General features: G+C 44.1%; 3 protein-coding genes across 4 annotated transcripts; 2 read left to right on the top strand and 1 right to left on the bottom strand.

The window, feature by feature from the left end:
• The first annotated feature begins 149 nt into the window (after window positions 1-149).
• tspy (testis specific protein Y-linked) lies at window positions 150-4961 on the top strand. 2 transcript variants are annotated; one of them, XM_084681360.1, is made up of 8 exons: window positions 150-1719; window positions 1803-1880; window positions 1995-2106; window positions 2314-2468; window positions 2581-2657; window positions 2807-2970; window positions 3277-3321; window positions 3489-4961. In XM_084681360.1, the coding sequence occupies exons 1-8, from the start codon at window positions 778-780 to the stop codon at window positions 3653-3655; spliced, it is 1740 nt and encodes a 579-aa protein (XP_084537486.1). In that variant the 5' UTR covers window positions 150-777; the 3' UTR covers window positions 3656-4961. The 2 variants fall into 2 exon arrangements, with proteins under 2 accessions (XP_084537486.1, XP_084537487.1); XM_084681361.1 differs by lacking the exon at window positions 3277-3321 and having other exon boundaries at window positions 157-1719.
• A 4204-nt stretch (window positions 4962-9165) lies between these two features.
• LOC146252164 (semaphorin-3F-like) lies at window positions 9166-18169 on the top strand. Its single transcript, XM_084679738.1, has 18 exons — window positions 9166-9453; window positions 10494-10624; window positions 13639-13799; window positions 13908-13970; window positions 14090-14209; window positions 14291-14384; window positions 14473-14592; window positions 14747-14892; window positions 14967-15081; window positions 15177-15246; window positions 15402-15546; window positions 15643-15865; window positions 15970-16058; window positions 16161-16202; window positions 16294-16451; window positions 16554-16621; window positions 16727-16854; window positions 17082-18169. Exons 2-18 carry the CDS (start codon window positions 10513-10515, stop codon window positions 17487-17489), a joined length of 2262 nt encoding a protein of 753 aa, XP_084535864.1. The 5' UTR covers window positions 9166-9453; window positions 10494-10512; the 3' UTR covers window positions 17490-18169.
• An 87-nt stretch (window positions 18170-18256) lies between these two features.
• Window positions 18257-22022, bottom strand: LOC146252163 (actin nucleation-promoting factor WAS-like). The gene is made up of 11 exons (XM_084679739.1): window positions 21864-22022; window positions 21151-21291; window positions 20835-20921; window positions 20615-20708; window positions 20423-20458; window positions 20279-20314; window positions 19922-20105; window positions 19504-19679; window positions 18852-19378; window positions 18625-18736; window positions 18257-18495 (listed from the first exon to the last, which is right to left on the bottom strand). Exons 1-11 carry the CDS (start codon window positions 21969-21971, stop codon window positions 18437-18439), a joined length of 1560 nt encoding a protein of 519 aa, XP_084535865.1. The 5' UTR covers window positions 21972-22022; the 3' UTR covers window positions 18257-18436.
• Window positions 22023-22221: the final 199 nt, after the last annotated feature.

The raw sequence follows: 22221 nt of genomic DNA, 5'->3' as shown, positions 1-22221 counted from the left end.
ACGCTCAAGATGACCATCGACGTCTCAAATTGTCATGTCTGCCAGTCTCCTAGTGCAAAAACACGAGAACTTATCTATTTTATCTCCTGTATTCTATTTTACAATATAGCCTAGATAAATACTACATGTTGGCATTATAAAAATAATGCAAATCAAATCTGATATGACAAAATTGTTTTGCGCAGCAACCCGTGTGAGTAGTTTATTTGATTCATGTAAACAAGTCCGTTCATATGATTGGTTTCGGCGCGACGTACTGTAGCCAATCAGGGAATTGTTTTCCTGTCATCCTTGTAGCGCAGAAAGAATAGTGAAGGAAAGGACATTTACAATAATTACAGGACTACAAGGAAGAGCGTAATAATAGAACCATCGATTTTAATGTAATACATTTTAATTATTACTATATATTTATATTTAGTAGAGCTGTAGTAGTTAAAGAAAATGGAGCACTGCCCGAACAATACACGCAAGGTTGGAAGCTAAGCTACTCTGTAGCCTGCTATTTAGTCTGCCTCGGTTCTTTTCGCGCTAAGCTAGGCTAGTAGCTAGGCCTCGGAAAAGCAAAACAAGACGACCATTGCATACCTAGCTAAGAAGATAGCAAGTTAACAAGTAAGCTCACAAACGAATGTTTGCTTATTATATGTGCAGCCCACTGTTGTGTGGTTTTCTGATAAATAACTCTTTAGCAGATAGTTTGCTAGCTATTTTCCATATCGACATTTCCGCGGGAGAGATAATTAGCACACCTGCTAAGTTTGCTAGCTTGCTAACATGAGCGAGTCGTCGGACTGCAAACAGTCCGTAGACTCCGCGCCCAGGAAACGATGTCCGTCTCCTGAACAGTGCAGCGAGTCTCCTGCTCCAAGTAAGTTAACCAAACTGGACGAAACATCGTGTGGAGTGCGTGTAACTAATCAGGGTAACAACAAACAGCAAGACAACGGTACGGTGTCTGCTGATCTAGAAAAGCAGAATGGGAAAGAGGAGAGTGGACTTTCTATACAAACGGGACAGGGGGAAGACAGAAGCGCGGCTGTCAATGTCAGTAATCCAGTGGATGCAAATATTCCTCAGAAGACAACTGAAATTGGCGATGCAAAGGTTGATGCCAAGGACGGTACAGCTGCTGATTGCCGACCGTCAACTTCACTGGATCAGTCTGATTCGGCTGCAATAGCAGCCGCAGAAGCACTTGCTAGTCTCACAGGGGGAGATGGTGATCTCAAAAGAAAAGAGACTCCCTGTTCATCCAAAAGAGTTGATGTTGAGAAACAAGGAAACAAAATTAAGCGTAGTGATCGCGATTCATCCAAGGGAAGTTCTAAACTCGAGAGGTCGTTTCAAACACAGGCAGCTGCTGCAGACAGTTCTACATCAGCCCATGTTGACAGAGAAGGTACAGATGACATGCCAGATGCGGACGAGGAGGACGATTCCATACTTGAATCCTCCTCCACACCAAGTTCCTCCTTCCCTTCAGACAATGAGGACAACGACGACGGGGAGTGCGCTATTGTGTCAGTGAAGATGGCCCCGGAGATTCGACAGTCAGTGTCTCTTTTGGCACAGGTACAAATGAGGTTAGATGCTCTTGAGAAGAAAAGTGCGCGACTTCACCAGCGACTGGAATTGAAAATGAGTCGACAGCGACGCCCTCACCTGGACCAACGCAGCACCATCGCAAAATCCATCCCTGGCTTCTGGGTCACAGCAGTATCCTTGTCTGTGGTAGTTGTGTGTGTGTGTGTACAAGAAAAATGCTGTGTCTCCTTTTCCCTTAACTCAAGGCGTTATAGTTGTTGAACCACCCTCATCTCTCAGCCCACATTGACGAGACCGATGAGGATGCTCTCAGCTACATGACCGATCTTGAGGTCAGTACTGGATACTCTGTAATGTGTGACAAGTTTACATAGTTCTTCCTGATCCAGCAAGATCCATTGCCGGCAATTGATGTAAATGTTTTTGTTCTGTGTAAATCTTTCCAGATTGAGTCATTCAAGAACAACAAACTTGGCTACAGAATTGGGTTCCACTTTAGACGGAACCCTTATTTCCAAAACAATATCATAGTAAAGGAGCTTCACCTTGGAATGGGAGGTGAGAAAGAGAGATACTGGCTAGCCATCTGATTGAACTGGTTTGCTGCCTGGTTTCTACAAACCACCAGCTTTTTTGTTGTGAGACTGAAACAAAATATTTATTATTAACAAGAACTATGTTACATTTTAAAAGATATGTTTGGGAAGCAGAGCAAACCTGTTTAGCGTATTTTAACAGCATTCGTATGGTTGGCTGTGTTCTCAGGCTCTCCCGTGTCGTTCTCTAACCCCATCCTGTGGCATCGTGGCCAGAACCTGACGGCCAACAGTGAGCCCCGGCGATTGGCTCGGGGGGTCTATCAGACCTTCTTCTGCTGGTTCAGTGACCACAGCAGCCCAGGCAGAGACGACATTGCACAGGTAGGGATGAGCAGGACTGCTTGAGCTCGGAGACTGTGCCCGACTCATATGCTGACTGGGCCTGGCCTCGCAGGACATGGCTTACCTGACGTGTGTGTGTGTGGCTATTCAGATACTGAAGGAGGACCTCTACAGAAACCCTCTGAGGTACTACTTGACTCCGCTCTGGGAACCCAGGGAGAATGGAAGGTACGCTTAGCCATATGCCACGTTTCTGTGGTGTTGTCCCTTATAATGAAGTACTGCAACTCCTCCCATTAGGACAGTTCATTGGTTTGATTTAACGGAAGGAAGTATCGCTGTGTAACCTGCAGTCCTATGTCCCTGTTGTTCTGCAGTGGTACCAGGGCAGCGGATAACAGCAACGGGGATGAGTGTGTGGTTATCTCTGACTCGGATGATGACCAGGCGGAGTCTGGACGAGGCCAAAGCCGGGAGGAGGAAGAGGATGATGAGGATGAAGAGGAGGAGGAGGAAGAGGAACAGAGGGGGAGTGCTGGAGGTTGGTGAAGACAGGGTCAAAGAGAGGCATTCACATATACCCTTGCTGACAGATAGTTGTGGATAGCTCAAATCCAAAAAGGAGGAAATGGCCTGCTGGATGACCAACTCAGCAACAACTTGAACTGATGATATTAGAAAAACGACTTAGTAGTTTTAGCACAAACTTAATACAATGTCTTGTCTACAGTAAAAATTGTAGCAATACATTCTTTTTTAATTGGTAGGGAAGACCATCAGTGCACAGTGAGATGTGAATGTTTTAATGATCCAGGTTAACCTGAACAGACAGCCAATATTTCCCCAGATGAGAGCCCAGTGGAGGTTGATGACGGAGAGGTGGTGATTGACGGTAAGGCAGAAAGGTTGCAAACTTCTATCCACAATGGCCGCCAGTTCAGAATGCAGGTTGTGCAGTCCAGTGACTAAGCCAAGCTTATCATACCACCGGTCTCCTAGTCAGTCCCTCAGTTACCTCCTCCCAGAAAAGGCTCTAATGGTCGTCTCCTTGTCTCCCAGGTTCTGACAGTGACGAGGAGGCCAGAGAGGAGGAGGAGGAGGTTTCCTATGGGGAGAAGGATGAAGAGGTGGATGTTGAAGATGTAGACGAGTTCTCAAGGGCTCAGGAGGCCAGAGACCAGGAAGAGGAAGATATCGATGTGGATGAGGATGAGGACCAGAGCTAAAATCATGTCCTTCACAATGTTCCTGTTGTTATGCACAAAAACTAAATTGTTTCCATTTGATTCTAAATGTATTTTTATTCAGGGTGAAATTACAAAAAAAAAGTCAGGGCACCACATTGATGCCACTGTTTTATACAGAAGTACATTACCTACATATTTTGGTGCAGTCTTTTATCATGTGTCCAAAATAAGATTCCCAAGACCTTAGGTCTCAAACAACTAGGGAGCCAATAATATAATAGCTACCTGGAGGTGTAAATTGTCTCACACCTTACCTGATTTAACTGCCAGTGTGTGGGTATGTTTGCAAGTGGTCCAGTCAGGAACTTTTATCAATAGTTATCATCTCTAACATCGACACTGTCTTGGACCTTTTTTAGCGTCTTGATGAGGTAAAAGACAGGTTTCTTGAGGATGTAATATTCCCAGTAAGTCTCAGATGCACTCCGTACTGAACCAAATCTTGTTCTCAGGGATGACATTATGGGTTTTTCTTTCATATAAGGAAACAATAATTTGGAGACCATACTCTTTTTCCTCATCAGTTTTTGTTGGCTATATTTATGTAGGATATGTTCACTGTAGTTTTGTTGGCTATAAAGAGGTAAATATTGGATGATGCCCATTTGCCTTCCCTATTATTAGCTTTTTGTTTATCTGTGCACCAACACTGATACAAATGCACACATTATGTAGCCTATTTAAAGAGATAGTGTATATAAACAAGTCATTGATTGAATTGTGACGAAGACCTATATTTTGTAACAAGAGCCTGTTTAGCTGATTAAAGACTTAGACAAAATTGTTAATCTTAAGCGTGTTGAATCTGAAGTGTGTTTGTGTTCATGTATATTTTAGGATGGACGGCATCACATTTAATTTGTATTTTTGGTCATGTTTATTGATCACATAAGTGTATGCAATTAAAAATCAGATGGATTACTATAGGTTTATGGTTGTGCATTTTACAGCATATGCTTGACAGTATGTGGTATAAGAAATAGGACAGTAGCCACAGTTGATGAATTCTTACCTTTGTGTAACAGTCACAAGTTTATATGTTCTTCCTTTTCTCATGAATGGAGTGTAAATATTTCAACCTAATTTTAGAGGCTAAAGATCTGTTAAGAGTAAACTATACATCAAGTAATCTAGTGTTTGACTTTAGGATACATAATCAGAAAGCTCTATTTTGCGTGCTGAATTTTATAGGACACTGTAGTTTTGAAACCCTTCGTTTTTTTGCTTTGTTTTTTAAATAATGTCCACCTTTTGAATCAGACTAAATAAAAGTTATTTAACTGTGCTCCCTGCGTATGATGTTTGTCTTGCTGAAGGTCACATAGCAGGAACATTACTTTACATTCTCTAAACAGGAGACAAAGTTGAGCAGACCAATCGGAAATGTTTTAGAAGTTTCATAAGTGTGCACAAGAATACCACAAGATGGCAGCATACATCATAAAGCATCAATTCTAAATGTACTACTAATGTAAATGTACTTAATGTACAAATACATTGATGGGATGAAACAAGTCACGTTATAAGGTACAATTGTTTTAGTTGTGTAGGTGTCATACAATTCAAATTCATGTACACCTCATTCATGACATTATTGCATGCAGTACCAAGTATGACATGATTGATGTTCCGACATCAAACACTAATCCTACTTGAATGTGTAGGCTACTGTGTTTGTGTTGGGCAAATCTTAAACTGGCAACACACCAACACTATCAATCTATATGGAGAATGTTAACCTGTTTTCTATTCTCGATATGACAGAGTGAATGTGTGATACCACTTAAACATTTGCGTGTACTCTTGCCTCCACAAATAGCCCAGGGCAAGACATTTTTGGACAGGCCCAGACAAAAGAACAGCAGTCATGTTGCAATGGTACAGTTAAACCCTTGATTCCACTTTTAATGCACATCTATAAATATTCCACTAGCAAAAACCTGTCCTATAGTCAGCTTCAGTACAAAGAAATATGCAATTTATGCAGGACTATACTATATTGTGAGCTCTACTTTTAACAATGTAGCTGCTATACACTGTATTGTAAAAGGCATACTTAGAAAATCATGCCAAAACTCACCCTCTCATGCTTGTCTCTCCATAGTGGGATTCAGCTGTCATGTTATTGCAGTACCTGCCGTCTGTTTAAACCACAAATGCTTTTCTGTTTATGAATTAATGATGAAGGTGGTTTCTAAGGTATTGATCACAGCTAAACACGCACACCACTGGTTTCTAAGGTATTGATCACAGCAAACAAAGTGTTATTTGTTAAAGAAAATAAAGTCACTGGTAACCCAGACAGATCTTCACCTTGTGTTGGTTGGAAAGATGGAAAGAATGATGTCCCTGTGGGAGTAACCAGAATGGATTCCCAATGTTGTAACAAGTAGCAACTACCAACTTTTGAGTTCCTTTTGCTTCTTTAGTTGTACTTTAGCTATCTATGATGTCTTTCTGTTTCCCTGCTCTCTCACAGCCTTTCTGCAACTAAAATATGATGACAAAACAAAATAATTTCAAGTCTCTTCATCTTTGCTCTTTTGTCTTTGTTTGTTTGATGTGTGATTTGCTACTGTGATTGAAATTGAAGCGTTTACTTAATGGATATTGTGGTTTGGTGTTAGGGAACGTGTACACATCCCGGTAGACAGGTGATCTGACAAGTTAATGCAGGGACCTTGAAATACCAGCTACTGTGTGTGTGTGTGTGTGTGTGTGTGTGTGTGTGTGTGTGTGTGTGTGTATCAGTGTGCTGGGTGTCGGTCTGTGTGCGAGTGGGTGCAGGAAGGCATTCCTTTGGGGTTTTGCTGCACTGTGAAACTATGGAAATAAGAAGTTGTTGAAGCTGAACTGGTGTTGACGAGAGTGCAGAAGGGAGAGAGAGAAAAAGTAGGGACTGAGTGAGAATAGAGTGCAGGCAGGAGCGTGGGAGACACTGGGGGAAAGAGAGATAGATGACTGGAGTGATTAGCCCAGCCTCCCAGCTCCTAGTGCCTGACAGATATGCACAGCAGATGGATGACTCTTATCTGAGAGATCACAGAGGGCATGGTGACTGGTTGCTCTGCATAGTCACCCAGACGCAGGATCTCACCAGGCAGATGAAGAGGCCCACCCCCCACCATAAATATGCATGGAAAACCCACCCTTGCATGCTGTGCACTCCCCAGACCAACCACCATCGTCTACTGTGTGTGTGTGTGTGTGTGTGTGTGTGCATGTGTGAGAGTGTGTGTCCAAGTGTCAAGCCTGTGTTAGCAGTGATGAGCGATACTGCAAATTTGCACAGCCTGACTGACTTCTAATTGAGGTTTCACATGGAGGACAGAGATGTAAACATGGAGATTGATGATCATAACACATGAAAGAGATGGAGATGAAGTTGTGTCCTGATGTACCCCTCAGAAAAATACAAAAATAAATCAAAAACCTTTTGGACTATTATTGTCCCAAAATCACATCGGGAGAAATCCATCTTTAATGAGCAAGCGCATTAGCACACTCATCCATTCTGCTGTATCCTAAAGCTAATGCTAAAGTGGTGACAGATTTATCTTTCCAGAACCATACTTTCACTTATCCCTGGAGTGTTTTCACTATCCTTCATTTTCGACTATTTTGTAGAAATTATTCTTCAACAGCTGTCGATTCACCCAGCTGCATTTTATAGTGAGACAGAGTGCCAGCCTTGTCTCCTCTGCAGATGGTGACTGGCTGGCTGGCTGGCCTGGTGGACACGTGGCATGCTGTACTTATACAGACAGAGCTTTCTGGTTTTCAGTGAAGAAGCTGCCGCCTTCACTGTAAAACCTGCTGTAACCTCTATTCTACTACAGAACAAGCAAGTTCCAACTGGAATGGGCGCCACGTATGCTCTGCTTTTCATGTTGAAGATGTTTTCATAACTTGTTCTCCTTTGATATTCAATGGTGTGTGAAGTTCATGCATGTCAGATAAAGCACCTGTTTTCCTTTCTTAAACTAAGATTTTCCTTTTTTTTCCCTTTATGATTACAAATTATGTGCTAACGAGATCATTTCTCTTTTATACTGATCTTTTAGTGTGCATCATTATTATAATTATTTTACAACCAGTAAATCCAATGACAGCTTATTATTATTCCCCTGGGGCCAGGCCCTTGTTTTAGGAGATGCTGCTGTGATTGATGTGTCTGCAGGTCAGGGATTCTGCTAAAGGCTTTGAGTTGTCTTACAAGAATTCCTACTGCACCAACTAGAGATGAGAGCAGGAGGTCCAGACATAGACCAGCCTTGGCTTTCAGGCTTTACTGGCTCTAGACAAGACATCAACACAATGACACATAGTCTACATGTTAACATGTGTGCAAGACTACCATCCTTCCTGTGGAGAACATGTGTTTCAGTGGGGCAAAACCTCTATTCCAGTGTGAACTGTGGTGACGCTACACTATCTCATCTGTGAGTTTAGGTCATAGTGGGTGGGTCGGCAGATAAGGCCATTGAAAGTCCTATCAGAGGTCTCAGTGACGTTGGTGGTACTTCTAAAACAGTGGGAGCTGGTCAGTGTTAGGATGTCCATGGCCAGTCTGAGCGGCTCACGGAAACCTAACCTCAGCACTGACTCATGACTCACTTCCTAAGTTGGAAATAGGGTGGAAATAGGGAAGGACGTCTCCCACAGGGCAAGAAAACAAAGACTATGTCCACTCCCAACCTGGATGTCCTCTCAACACTGCAGAAGAGCTGCTGAACCCCCAATCAATGTAAGCGGTCAATGTCCTAAGCCCATGTTGTTCATATACCTCTGAGGACATCTTAGTATACCACATTGGGATAAGTGTCCATCTTTGTAAGAGTATAACAATAATTTAAGTGTTAATGATTTACTTGGCTGTACCAAACCTCCTCTGACATTTCACCTTCCTGGCAGTGACTGACTCAGTCTGTTCACTATGTTTGTTTTAGTTTTATGGTGTACAAGAGCCATTCCCATGCCTTTTTTGTTCTTTAAGTGCCTACTGCGTCAGTGCATACCACAAAGCCAGTGATGAAGTGAGGGGAATGCAGTTTATTTCAAAGTCAAATAAAAGAATGGATGTCTTCTCCATGAGGTTCCCCCTCCTGGTTACTTTGTGGTCGTTGTCGTGAGCCCAAGAGTCGTCTGAGGAGGAATCTGAGGAATCTTTTACGCCTTTCTCACTCTTCTGTGGAGATATCTCAGTAGAGACATCTGTCAGGACACATTACTGGGTCCCCATTAGGTTTGACATCTGAATTTACATTTTACATGAGAATCTACTGTCATGTAAAAAAAGTATGTTTGCCTATTTTTTTATTTTACGAAACCAGTCTAGATGTTATTATTTTGTAAATCTACTTTTCAATAATAATTTACTTTTGTGTCATCCTGCTATAATCAGACACACCAGCATCAAGTGGGTTAATCAGCTGATGATGAGAGGGAGGGAGGAGAGGAAGCCAGGGGCAGATAGCCAACCCAACACCTGCACTCACTTCATCCGCAGACGTTTACTGAACCAGACCCACATGAAAGGACATATGGACCTACATTTTTGTCTGTATGTCAGATGGTTTGGGGCAATGAGATCAGAAGATCAAGTTTCAAATGCAACTGCAATTCAATTTCTTTGAATTCGAGATGGCGGTATAGAACTTGACGAGCTGCTTTTCAATTGACACGTCTTCCAAGGGATTGTATTGTTTTCTTGAGGAACTTGAGTATTAACATCCAACCTTGGAACTCCGAGGAATGTACCGATAACATCTTATTATGTGAGTTTCGTGTCCCTTTCAGTGGGTTCTAAAAAAAGATAAATGTAGGCACTCGCCTGTCTTTAGAAACAGTTCAGCATAGGCTACTTGCTTCGTTTATTCACCGAGCGCGGGCGAAGTAATTATATTTTGCAACCGGAATCATCTCGCGCTGTTTTATAAAGTTGCTTTCACCGATCACTAAACTTGATGTTTGTGAATTATCTGGACTGCAGATTTCTCCTAATGCACTGAAACGAAACCTCGACGACAATATAATTGTCATCTTAATCTTGTTGTTCGCCTCTTGTTCAGATGATTTGAAGTTCTACAAAATCCACAACATGTATTAGTTCACGAATATAAATTTTGCATTTTCGTTATGGATTTACAGCAAACTCGGAAAATAAAGTGCAATTTTGGGCACGTGGGATAAGCACACCTTTGGGAAGACAATTTAATGGACGTTATGGACTCAGCTTTTAGTATTCATAATTCATGCAATATCCTCTACAGCAAAGTGCAGTATACATAATGAATGCTTGGGTTAAAGGATAACAGTTTGCTACCTGCCAACACTCCTAAACTGTCAGAAATAGTTTAGGTACCCAAAGAAACAGTTTCTAGTGACCGCCCTATACATTTCAATGATGCATGAAGAGTACATTTAGTCCATTGTGTCTCAGTTACTTTCCATTCAAATCCAGTGTGCAAACCTAGGTCCCAAATGGGTACCCACAGTGGGGTTTTGTATAATTGGCTTTTATACAGGTGCCCATGGTATTGGTCAGTCTGCCAGGTTTAGAAACAATTTATTTCAAAATCAGGCTCTTGAGTAGATATTGTCTTGGCCACAATGGTTGATATTTTCTCTCCACTTGTCAGTACTTATCCAGAGAGATCATCTGGAGTCTCCTCTGTCTGCCTGCTCTTTATAAACAGCGCGTGCTCTCTGTTTTCTCTTTGTTCTGTGGGCCTCATTCTCATTACACATGCAATGTCGTTTGCAGGTTTATCTTTATCAATGTCTAATTTATATTTACCCTTTCCTTTCTACCTAGATCGCCGTGGGCTACCTGAATGGATGTTGCCATGACAGCACCTGGGACCCTACTCCTCCTGTTGGGTTTGTGTGTTTGCAGTACCACAGGCCTCCAGCACTCTGCTCCACGGGTACGCCTGGCCTTCAAAGGTAAGCCACTGACACATGTGGCTCATCTGTCAGCTGGAATCGTCTTAACAGCCCAGTGTGGTTCTATTGTTATCCTTTTAGTCAGTGTTTTTTTTGCTGTAGCTAAATAGTGAGCACACATAAGCTCACTAGGAAGCTAGTGTGACTAGAAACAAATACATGCACTCACACGCACACACACATACACACAAAGCTTATGTTTCCTCTTTATATGTATCTAAAGAGTGTGGTTCCTGCCCACTGTTAAACAGCAAACAAAAGGTGGATGTGTTGGGTAGGGGTGCTTTACAATGCCCTCTACCAGGGACTTGACCCCCACAACCGTTGCTCAACAGTAACACTTTATTTAATTGCTTTATATGTTTATATGATAAGAAACATGTTGTCAACTAAAGAAGAATAAATAAAATACAGGATAATCAGAAAAAAATGATTCTATAACAATTTAGAAATGTGAAGGCAAGCTGGAACAAAAACAGTACTAAAGACAATTATTTAAATGTGGGATCTTCCCATTCTGCCTCCTCCTAGTGTCATTAGCTGTAATTGTACTGGATCCTCTTGCAAATACCTGGATGATGGCTTAGATCAAAACGGTACTGAATGATTATAGTTATTCTCCGTGTACTGGTGACTCCCCCAGTCTCAGATGTGTGAACACCTTAGCATGCACGCATGTACACTCCCATGACTCAATGTAATACCTGTGGTAATGGAAGATTGGAACTTACGGTATGAATCAGGCACTTTGAAATGTCCTTCTTCCATAGTTAAACGTGAGATGTGAAGACAGGTACAGGTCCTTTTCTGTCATCCCAGAGGAAGATTTTTAATGTCTCAATTTATTCACACACATTATCTGATACACATGAATGATGTGGTTAGTTTTAACTAGCAATATTATACATATCTAGCAAGAAAGAGAAAATTAAGGTCAATTTTTTGCTTGATCAATCTTTTGCTTGTTATTAAATACTTTAGTCTATTATAGGATTACTTATGGGAAGAGAAGGGTAAAGTTACCTTGATACCTTGTGACTATGAGGTGAATAGTTAATGCTTCCCTCTAATCACATCTTTTTGTGTCAACAGTAGTCTAGGTATTACAATAAGCATTAAGATTAGGGTCAAGGGTCAGGAGCAAAACATTGTGACACCATATTCAGACTAAATACAGCATCAACAACCTCAGTTACAGTACAGATACACCCAACACTGTAGAGTTGGGTTCATGATGGTTGAACATGTTCTTCAACTACAATCCTCGTTCCTGTTCGCACATGGTCACGCATAGAAGTACAGTTGTTTGGCTCTTAGGATTGTTATAATTGGACCAGAGGGAATTAGAATAGTGACATTATGCTGAAAAGTTGGTGTTTAGAGTGTCTCATTAAAATCAAATGAGCTTGTCGCACAAACATTTAGCTGATATTGGTGGTCAAACACTCCCAGTCCTCAATCACAATGATCCAGTCCTCGTTTCCAAGAATGGGCGGAACCTTGGACTTGCTCCCCTGCTCTCTGTTTTCTGCCATTCCGAGGATTAATTGTTCATTGTTTGGGACAGGGACACTCTTTGTTCCAAAGGCGCTTGTGGATGAGGGGTTTTGGGGAGGGGAAGAGCGTCATGTGACGCTCATGAAAATGCCTGTGGCCCCTGCCTGATCACGAGAGAGAGTGGGTGAGAGAGAGAGAGAGAGACTGGCCCATACAGGTGATCACAGTAGATAAGGAGCTGTGTCTGTGTCCTACATCCGTTAACTGTTTTCGACATATCAAAACCATTTTCTTCCTGGCATAATGACATGACACTGCCGTACTGATGATGAGGGAAGGTAGGACTGTGTTTATCAGACACTTCCGACACATTGTTGTTGAGGAGGATGATGGGAGCATGATGATGGGTGGAGTGTTGCTAGTTTTAGTTTCTGCCTTGAGTCCACTTTGCCCTACCGGGGCCTTGTTATCCTGTGTTTACCTCTGAGCAACAGAACCGGACCTTGCCCCGCCTCTCAAGACCCCATCCCTCCCAGGCAGGAGATCCGATTCTGCTGCTTATTTTAGCAGGCACCTTGACTGCATCCTGTTAACAGTATCCACAAACGGTTCACAGAAACAGTCACCTTAGGAGAAGATAACAAGTACTTTGATGTAAATAAAGATGTTTCTTCTCCGGCCAGTCTCTGTCCATATGTGAAAGCTTGTTGTTATTCACAAGCCTGTGCCAACTGCCATGAGTCAGAGATTCTACAATATGTCCAATATGGCGGTACCATGTGGAATGAGTGTAGAGTTGGACACAAGGCAGAAGGTTTTGCTCATATTTAGCCAGATGAACAGGTAAGTGGTTGTGTTTTTGGCCTGTGTGTCATGAATGAATAGATCCAAAACTGAAGAGGCTAAATGAGTGACTGACTAAAACTGTCACTTCCAGAGAGCATCTCACAGTCAGCTGAGAACTGCCCTGTGTTTAATATGAACAAACAGACAACACTTTGAAATGCAGTGTGAAACCATGGAGGGTCAACCTTCGCTGAACAAGATTCTAGCCTAATGAGATTTAAACATTGCGTTTTAGACCCTTTTGACACAGTATCCCCCTTTCTAATGTTTTTCTGTATGTGAATTCAACCTTGTGTGTGTCCTAAGGGACTTGCATTAAGACTCCATCCCCATTATCCATGCAATGCCATAAAGTCAATCAGAGGGTTTGAACTATTAAATATTAAGGTCTTAAAAGCGTGTTTCCTGGTGGAAAATGGTCTGAGAAAAGTTAAATTTAGCCATTGACATAGATATTTGTTGGTCTGGGGCAAGTTCAGCCAAGTATGAAATCAAGCATTTCTACAAGGACGCTGACCACATTTCCCTGTCGATACCAGACAGGAAGTACAACAGCTCCCCCTGCTGATGAGAAAGATGTACTTAAGGTCACATTTGCTACATTCAGCTCAAATATTTCACAACTGAAAAGTTTTCATGTGTGTCTGTCTGTGTGTTTGCATCCCTCCCAGAACTTCTGGACACACGGGCAGCACGTCCCTTCTCCTTCTCCTTCAACACCAGCGACTACAGGATCCTGCACATGGACCAGGACCAAGGCCGTCTCTACCTGGGCAGCCGGGAGTACCTGGTGGCTCTGGACATGCACAATGTCAACAAGGAGCCTCTTATAGTACGACCAGCACATCTTCTACCATCAGATGTATAGGCTGACACAACATTCACAATGCAGTGTGTATAAAGGCCTCTATCAACAGTGGCTTTGTGTTTCGTCCTGCAGATCCACTGGCCAGCTTCTGCCAAGAGAAAGGGCGAGTGTCAGATGACAGGAAAAGGAAGACAGGTAGGAAGTCTCTACCTGGCAGTTGAGATTGACAGAATGTTCTGTCGTAGTAATGCTCGTCTAACAAAAGGATGAGGCCTTCATCCATTAACTCTCTTCTTTCTGCCTGTACATGGCAGGGTGAGTGTGCCAACTTTGTGCGTTTGATAGAACCGTGGAACCGCACCCACCTGTACACCTGTGGGACAGGAGCATATCAGCCCATCTGCACCTTCATCAACCGAGGCTGGAAGGCTGAGGTGAGGACACACCTGTCCAAATATAGTCCATAACCAAAGCTGCTTCAATTTACTGATCATTTCTCAACGTTTTCACTGTAGGACTACGTATTCAGGCTGGTTCCTGGGTATGTGGACTCAGGGAAAGGCAAATGTTCCTATGACCCCAACCAGGAGAATATTGCCTCTCTGATCAGTAAGTTTTACTTTGTACTCTTTGTCATCTTCAAATCCTTAAACTCACTGTATTGTTGAACGCCTGTCTCTTTCTGTCCTTGTCAAAGATGGAAATCTGTATGCTGGGGTGCATGTTGACTTCATGGGCACAGATGCAGCCCTGTTCAGGACCATGGGGGGGAGGCCAGCAGTCAGGACAGAGCAGTATGACTCCAGATGGCTGAATGGTGAGTTACTGTACTGCCACTCATATAGCATGGTGACAACAAAAGCATATTTTATCACCTCTCTTTACATCTTTCTCACTCACTCTCCCTCTCTCTATGTCTCCCTCTCTCTGTTCCTCACTGTACCCCCTCCCCCTTTTCTCTCTCTTTTCAGAGCCTGTGTTCGTCCAGATCCACCAGATCAAGGACAGTGCAGAGAGGAATGACGACAAGCTGTACTTCTTCTTCCGTGAGAAGAGCCTAGACTCCAGTGGAGGGGCGAGCCCCAGTGTTCTGGCCCGGGTGGGGCGCGTGTGTCTGGTGAGACGTCACACCCTCACACTCAGTCTTCGTGAAGCTGGTCATCAGTTAAGGACTTTGGTTTTTGTTTCCAGAATGATGAGGGTGGCCAGAAGTCTCTAGTCAACAAGTGGACCACCTTCCTGAAAGCACGCCTTGTTTGCTCTGTGATTGGAGAGGATGGAGTGGAGACCTTATTTGATGAATTGAGTAAGGGACCTCAATAAGATGTTGACTACAGCACCGTTTCCCCTTATTTAGTTGATATCAGGACAGCATTCACCTGTTTGTCTCCATTCTTCTAGGGGACGTGTTTATCCAGCCTTCTCAAGATGAGCGGAATCCTGTGGTGTATGGCCTCTTTACCACGGCTGGGTAAGGTCTGAATTCAGACCACCTGTCTCCATCTCATGAAGATGTTCTTCATACATCTGTGCCAGACCAACTCTGATCTGAGTGTTGCTTCTGTTCTTGCCTCTCCTGTGTTTTTATGTACCCGTTTATCATCGACCTGTTGCTGTCTCTCCCAGCTCGGTGTTCAAGGGCTCTGCAGTCTGTGTGTACTCGATGGCTGACATCCGCAATGTCTTCAACGGACCATTCTCTCACAAACATGGACACAATTACCAATGGACAGCCTATACTGGCAAGATTCCCTACCCTCGACCCGGGACAGTAAGTTGCAGTCTCTCAACTGTTTAACCTTTCCCCTCCCCCTCTCTCTATTCTCTCTTCATTTACTGACTCTTACTCTCCCCCTCCGGTCCCAAGTGTCCAGGGGGAACGTTTACCCCAGGCCTTCGTTCCTCTAAAGATTTCTCTGACGAGGCAGTCAACTTCATCCGAGCCCACCCCCTCATGTACCATCCTGTCTACCCAGTCCATCGGCGTCCTCTGGTGGTTCGTACTGGGGTGGACTACCGCTTCACTGCCCTGGTGGTGGACCAGGTGGATGCTGTGGACGGCCGCTACGAGGTGCTGTTCCTGGGAACAGGTGAGAGACCGGCCCAGGGCTTTTTTTGTTGAATGAGCATGAGTTAGGGACTGTAGAGGTCAATTTAAGGTGAAAATAAACACTATTGGTATGCTACACTTCAGATCGAGGTACTGTTCAGAAAATCATAGTGTTGCCCAAGGACCCAAGCACCAGGGAGGAGCTGACTCTGGAGGAGGTTGAGGTTTTCAGGGTAAGCCAGGGTATTCATTATGTTTTCCATACACTCCTATAATGTCCTTGTAATTGGTACTCTTGTGATTTAAAGATGAGAAAACAATACATTTGATTACAGACACACGCTCCAGTCAAAACGATGAAGATATCTTCCAAACGGGTGAGATTCGTTTTTATTGTGTTCATTAGTCATGAAACGCTAACTGATTCCCACAAAAACTGGATCTCTTGTTTTTCTTTGGTCTCCATAGCAACAGCTATATGTATCCTCAGAGGCAGGCCTCACCCAGGTATCCTTACACCGCTGTGGGGTGTACGGTAAGGCCTGCTCTGACTGCTGTCTGGCCAGGGACCCCTACTGTGCCTGGGATGGGGACACCTGCTCAGCCTTCACCCCCTCCACCAAGAGGTCAGGACCACCAGGAAGACACACCACACCACAGTAGGGTGTTAAACCCCCTCAGCCAATGTGAAAAGTTGCTCAAAGGTTTGTCCTTTCCCTGTCCTTCAGGAGGAGCAGAAGGCAGGATGTGAAACATGGGGATCCACTGAGACAGTGCAGAGGCTTCAACGCTAAAGGTTTGGCAAGCTCTGTTTGAACACCATGTCGGTAAACACGTGTGCACAAGATTCGAGAAGCTCATTGTGTGTTCCGCCCCCTCCTTCCTGCCCTCCTTCCTGTAGTGGAGAGGCGGCTGAGGGAGACAGTGCAGTTTGGGGTGGAGGGGAGCAGCACGTTCCTGGAGTGTCAGCCTCGCTCGCCCCAGGCCACAGTCAAGTGGCTCTTCCAGAGAGAAGGAAGGAGGAAAGTGGTGAGGAGAACAAGACTACAACAGAGGGATTGTTTGAAATGCAAATATTTCTTCTGGCCCCTGGTGGCTCACCGGACTTATGCGTGCACCATGTAGGGCAAGGCCTCACCGCGGCGGCCTCTCCACTCATGTCCTCTTTGAACACAGTCGCTCTGGCATACCTAAATAATAAAAGCAGAAATGCCACCAAAAAATATGTTTACTGACGGTCTCTCTCCTCCTTTCAGCTCAACCGGGATGAAGTCCTGAAGACCAATCAGGGAATCCTGCTTAAGTCTCTCACCCAATCAGACGGCGGGCTGTACCACTGCCTGGCCACGGAGAACAACTTCAAACACACGGTGGCACGCGTGGCTCTGCGCATTCTGGACCGAGACATCGTGGTGGCCCTCACCTCCCCTGACGACGAGCTCAGCACCAATGCTGCCCCAGCCAGCAGGAGCCAGGACCACCAGCAGCCCCGCCACCCTGCCCCCCCTGACCTCGAGCCGCTGTTCACAGACCCCTCCCAGCCTGAGATCAGGCTCATCCACCAGTACTGCCAGTCCTACTGGGAGCAGCTGGGCCTTCAGACGCAGCAGCCCAAACGCACCAGCCGGAGACACACAGAGAGTCAGGAGCTGGACCCTGAATAGACACCTATAGACTGGCTACACCGGACACTGACACCAGACAAGCGTAATCTCCCTTGATACAGTGACATGTGACACTCACACCACAAATGGTTATCTCAATATAGAGATGTAATATATTGAATGTGTACATATCATATGGTCATGACAGACCCATGCTTTATGAATGTATGATAATATAATAATATCAAAAAAAGATATTCCTGTTGCATGCTTTACTTGGTTTGCAAATTTGTACATTTTGATGTTTGATGCTGGTTGCTTAACCATGGTATAGATAATAATATTTGTATCCATTCAAACTGACTAATGCCTTTGAAATTGTAATTGCTGTGACTTGTCCCTCCTACATGTTTTGTGACCAGTGTTTGTTTATATGTGTATACAGTAATCTCAGTATTCCTTCAGTTATGCACTTTGATGGATGGTGGTGGTTTTAGAGATTGAATCTGCACACAACATTCAAGTTAAAATGAACAAGTTATATTCCAGCACAATTGTGATAGACACAAACATGTTAAATACATATTTATAAATGGGAACATTGACCTTTTGAATAGGAAAGGCAATACAGGTAGGTGTAAGTAACTCCTGTAACCAGACACCCTTCACCACAAACTGCGATGTGTTGTTCTACATTACACTGGAATTGTTGAAACTGCTAATAAAGAGTTCCTTTCTTCCTTACATGTCCATTTATTGAGATTGCAGTTGATATCTATCTATTTTAGTGAAGATGTTTGGAGTAAAATAACAAAAAAAAACAGATGGACAGTTTTCTATATATTTACTATTGTTCATGAACATTCAGTCGAAAACATTTTACCATAAGTCATGAAATGATCCTCCTTTCATACAGTTTAGAAAGGGGAGAGATTATTACAGTAGACCCTGACCAACCAGTGAGACAGTGGGTGGTGAAATCAACAAGACACAGCTTGTGGAGGCAGCTAGTCATCCCATTCATCATCCTCGTCATCGTCAAATCCACCCTCATCTTCATCTTCATCTAAGAGATGAGGGAGGAACAAATGTGATTCAGTTATTGCTTTAGATTTACAAAGGCAGTATATTCCTTCATTATGTTCTGTGTATGAAAGAAGAAGGGGCTTGCTTGGAGCCTGGAGGGCAGGTTTACCTGAGGAGTGGATGACTTTGCTTCTTTTTTGCATGACCATCATCAAAGCTCCAACGATGCCCTCATCAGACTCAGACTGAGCAGGTGAAGGGAGATCAGGACTCTCAGTTACCTATGATTCAAACACACAAACAAACACACAAACAAACAAACACACAAACTGAATAATAAAACCCCACTGAAGTCCACACAAGAAATGATATGGTTTGCAAGTTTAATTTACTGACATTTTTTAGCTTCTTTCCCAGGCGTATCTGGTTCAACAGATCCCCTCTCCCGTCACCCCCACCTCCCCCATTGGATGGAGGAGGAGGGGGTTTGAGAGTCCCACAGGGTGGAGGAGGAGGAGGAGGGAAGTCTTCTGAAATGTGTGCTGGGGGAGGAGGAGGGGGAGGAGGAGGGGGAGGAGGGGCAGGTCCTCCTCTGCGGGGTGTGGAGGCTGCAGGAGCAGCCATGGAGCGTTGGGTCGCGGGGGGAGGTGGAGGAGGGCTGTGGGAGTAGGACACGTTGGGTGGAGGTGGAGGGAGACCAGCTCGAGCTGAAGGGGGTGGTGGTGGCAGGAGAGTGCGTGAGGGAGGGGGCTGAGCGGGCGCTCCACGCTGTGGCTGCCCTGGGAGAGGAGGCAGGGGGCCGGAGCGATTCCTTGAGGGAGGCGGAGCACAGGCACTGCCAGGAGCAGGGGGTGAGGCGTAGGAAGAGACTCCAGGCACTGGAGGGAGAGGACCCTGCCTACCAGAGGGCAGGGGAGGATGATCTAATCCATGGGAAAAAGAGAAAACATTTGAGGTAAAATTCCCCATCAAAAATCGAGGGGCGCAAATCATGAAAATATTCGAATCACCGAGATGTGTTGAAATGTGGTGAAGACCGGATGAGCACCTTTGTTCATGGCCTTCTTGACTGCCTCCATGCCTCCTGACTGCTCGATGACGTTCTGGATGAGTTGGGATGTCTCCTCATCCTTCAGCTCCTCCTCACTGATGCCTGCCGTGGACAGCAGCTTCTTCAGGTCAGGGTCCAGGTTGTTGGGGTCCCAGCCCACATGACTCACATGTCTGTTCACAGGAAGAGAGGACAGACGGAATGAAGCAGTCACACACCACACAAAATGAACATGTCCAACTAGCTGTAACATGATACAGTATACTGATCAAACATATGTATGTGAATATGCAGTATTACTGTATATTATGTAGAACACATATCATACAATACAATAACATTTTATGGTATGGAAAAGAGGAAAATTCAGGTCCTTCTGCTACAATGCTGTGCTACGTTAAGAAAATGTCCTCACTTGAACCCACTGGGCGCTCCAATATCAGCTTTGGAAAACTTGCTGCCCTTTTTCTTGCTTTTCTTTTCCTTTCTGCTTTTGCCTAAGCTGAAGACAGATGGAGGGGAAGCCAACGAGCGGTAGCGCGAGGCCTGAATGTCTGGGTTCTGGATGTCTATGGTGGCCATGGAGGTACTCACAGGCCCTGGTAGGACACAATCAAGACACATGAGCTATCTTGGCTCCCTTGGACGAATCACCTTTCACCTAAACACCTTTTGGTAAGACTTTAAGTGAAAAAGATATTAATATGTTGCCTGATATCTTTGATCAAACACAGTTCAAAAAATACAGAAGCACAAAAGGAGGTATTCTCACCTTTGCCAGGTGGCAGTGGAGGTAAGCATCCCCTGTCTGCAGCACGACCAGTAGTGTAGAGCAGAGAAAGATTTGAAAAAAAATGGTGCAGTTCAAAACAAATACATACTGGACCTATTTACTTGACACAGCAGTCAGTCCTACCATTTGAAGCTAGGGGCCGTTGTTTCTTTTCTGAAGCTGCACGAGGAAGACAGAGGTTATGTTGTGAGAAGAAAATGTTTTGTAGTTCCCATCATCTTCAACGAACCATCAATATTGTTAAGCTGTTAGTGGTATACGCAGAACTAAAAATGAAAAACAAAAGTACAAAATATAAACTATTGTGAAACTGACCTTGACGGTCTCTTTGGCTGATCTTTTCTTGCACTGCATTTTGAAAGTTTTCAGCTTCTTGGACATTTGCAAAGTTCAGCCCGACTTGACAATTCTGCATTGTGAAGATGACAATGAAATACAGTGTATAAGAAACTGCTAACTCAAGTACATGTTATTCAGCATACATATGACCAAGACCTAATGTCAACACAGATTGATAAAGTGTGAGTATGCTTACATCTCCGGCAAAAGAGTGGAAGAAAGGTCGAGGGCAGAAGTAAGACATTTGGGCATAGACCTCCTGCTCCCATATCAGTTTACCTGCCTGAAAAAACAATAACTGTATAAACACATTGGAAGATTTTCAAGGTCAAACTTCACAGTTCTCTGCTTGTAGGAACGGTAGGGAGCTATCATGTGAGTCTCTATAATCAGTACCAAACCAGGGCTTCTTCTAGACTAGGATGTTTTCTTAAACTCTCAGGACCACATCAGTCAGCTAATACCCCCCCCCCCCCACACACACACACACACAACCCTGTGCTGTCACGTACCTTCACATCAAATAGACGTATGAAGTAGGAGCGTAGGGGGTTGTCCTTGATGAAGCAGGCCACTCCAGTGTGCTGCAGACTCCAGAAGGTTGGACTGTGTGGCAGGGCCATGAACAGCTGGACCACAGCAGTGGCCAGAGACTACACACACACACACACACATACGGTGAGCCCACGGTGCCTTCCATAGGTGGCACAATCTTACCAAACTTCTGCCATTGTGTTTTTAAAAACCCTAAAACCCACCAAGTCTTTATGTCAGAAACCAGCAAGGAAGTTGAAGTAGCGAGCATTTCACTGACACAAGGCTCATGAAAGGAAATGGGTTCTACCATCATTTCCTGTCAAAACGGTCACAGATAACTAGCACAATTTGAGGTCTACTAGGACAGATGCCCTACTAACTATTATATACACTTGAATTGAATTAATCGGCTAGTCTTATATAGAATAATTGAAAATAAGACTGTTGCTTGAATGATACATATTTAAATGCACATGCTATATATATGACAGGTAATGACAGAGCCATGCTGTATAGTATCAAGCCAACACTAAACCACACACATACACACGCTATATCAGTATAGTATCAAGCCAACACTAAGCCACAGACATACAAAATCACACATACAGACATACACACAATCACACATCCGGACATACACAGAAACACACAGAAACACAAAGGCATTGCCCAGGTCAAAACTTACAGCACACCTTCTTCCCATTAAGTCTTCCAACCTTTCATTCTCCAAAGGGCTGAGCAGAGTGCTGTGTCTGCTCCCCTGCTGAAGCTTGGCCTTGGAGCCCCGACTCATAGCGATCTCTGAGGAGTTCTCTTAGGTGTGACGGAGCTGCTCACACAGCAGGCTGTACTGTATGAGACACTGGTTCAAGAACAGGCTGAGGGAGGTTCTCTTCACAGTCTGCTCTGATGTGCTACAGCAGGCACACAAGAGCAGGAAACGGACAACCACACATTTTTTCTTACCTCACCATTTTCTTTTCACTCAACTGCTGATCACAGTTGAATGTGTAACTTCCATTTTCAGGGTTAACTTGTTCTTT

This window comes from Hypomesus nipponensis, chromosome 18, assembly GCF_054491055.1.
Source record: "Hypomesus nipponensis isolate SF chromosome 18, ASM5449105v1, whole genome shotgun sequence".
Taxonomy (NCBI): domain Eukaryota; kingdom Metazoa; phylum Chordata; class Actinopteri; order Osmeriformes; family Osmeridae; genus Hypomesus; species Hypomesus nipponensis.
Note: the sequence above shows the minus strand (reverse complement) of the source record. Positions and strands in the feature narration are given on the sequence as shown.

Bases quoted from the DNA above. Each gene is read 5' to 3' on its own strand.
- tspy (XM_084681360.1), top strand. From the start codon at position 778: ATGAGCGAGTCGTCGGACTGCAAACAGTCCGTAGACTCCGCGCCCAGG. The intron at 1,720-1,802 runs GTATCCTTGTCT...AAGGCGTTATAG, and splicing joins CTGGCTTCTGGGTCACAGCA to TTGTTGAACCACCCTCATCT. The intron at 2,469-2,580 runs GTAGGGATGAGC...GTGGCTATTCAG, and splicing joins GCAGAGACGACATTGCACAG to ATACTGAAGGAGGACCTCTA.
- LOC146252164 (XM_084679738.1), top strand. From the start codon at position 10,513: ATGGATGTTGCCATGACAGCACCTGGGACCCTACTCCTCCTGTTGGGT. The intron at 13,800-13,907 runs GTACGACCAGCA...TTCGTCCTGCAG, and splicing joins TCAACAAGGAGCCTCTTATA to ATCCACTGGCCAGCTTCTGC. The intron at 15,866-15,969 runs GTGAGAGACCGG...GCTACACTTCAG, and splicing joins GGTGCTGTTCCTGGGAACAG to ATCGAGGTACTGTTCAGAAA.
- LOC146252163 (XM_084679739.1), bottom strand. From the start codon at position 21,971: ATGAGTCGGGGCTCCAAGGCCAAGCTTCAGCAGGGGAGCAGACACAGC. The intron at 20,315-20,422 runs GTAGGACTGACT...GTCGTGCTGCAG, and splicing joins ACGGCCCCTAGCTTCAAATG to ACAGGGGATGCTTACCTCCA. The intron at 20,106-20,278 runs GTGAGAATACCT...GTGTCCTACCAG, and splicing joins TCCACTGCCACCTGGCAAAG to GGCCTGTGAGTACCTCCATG.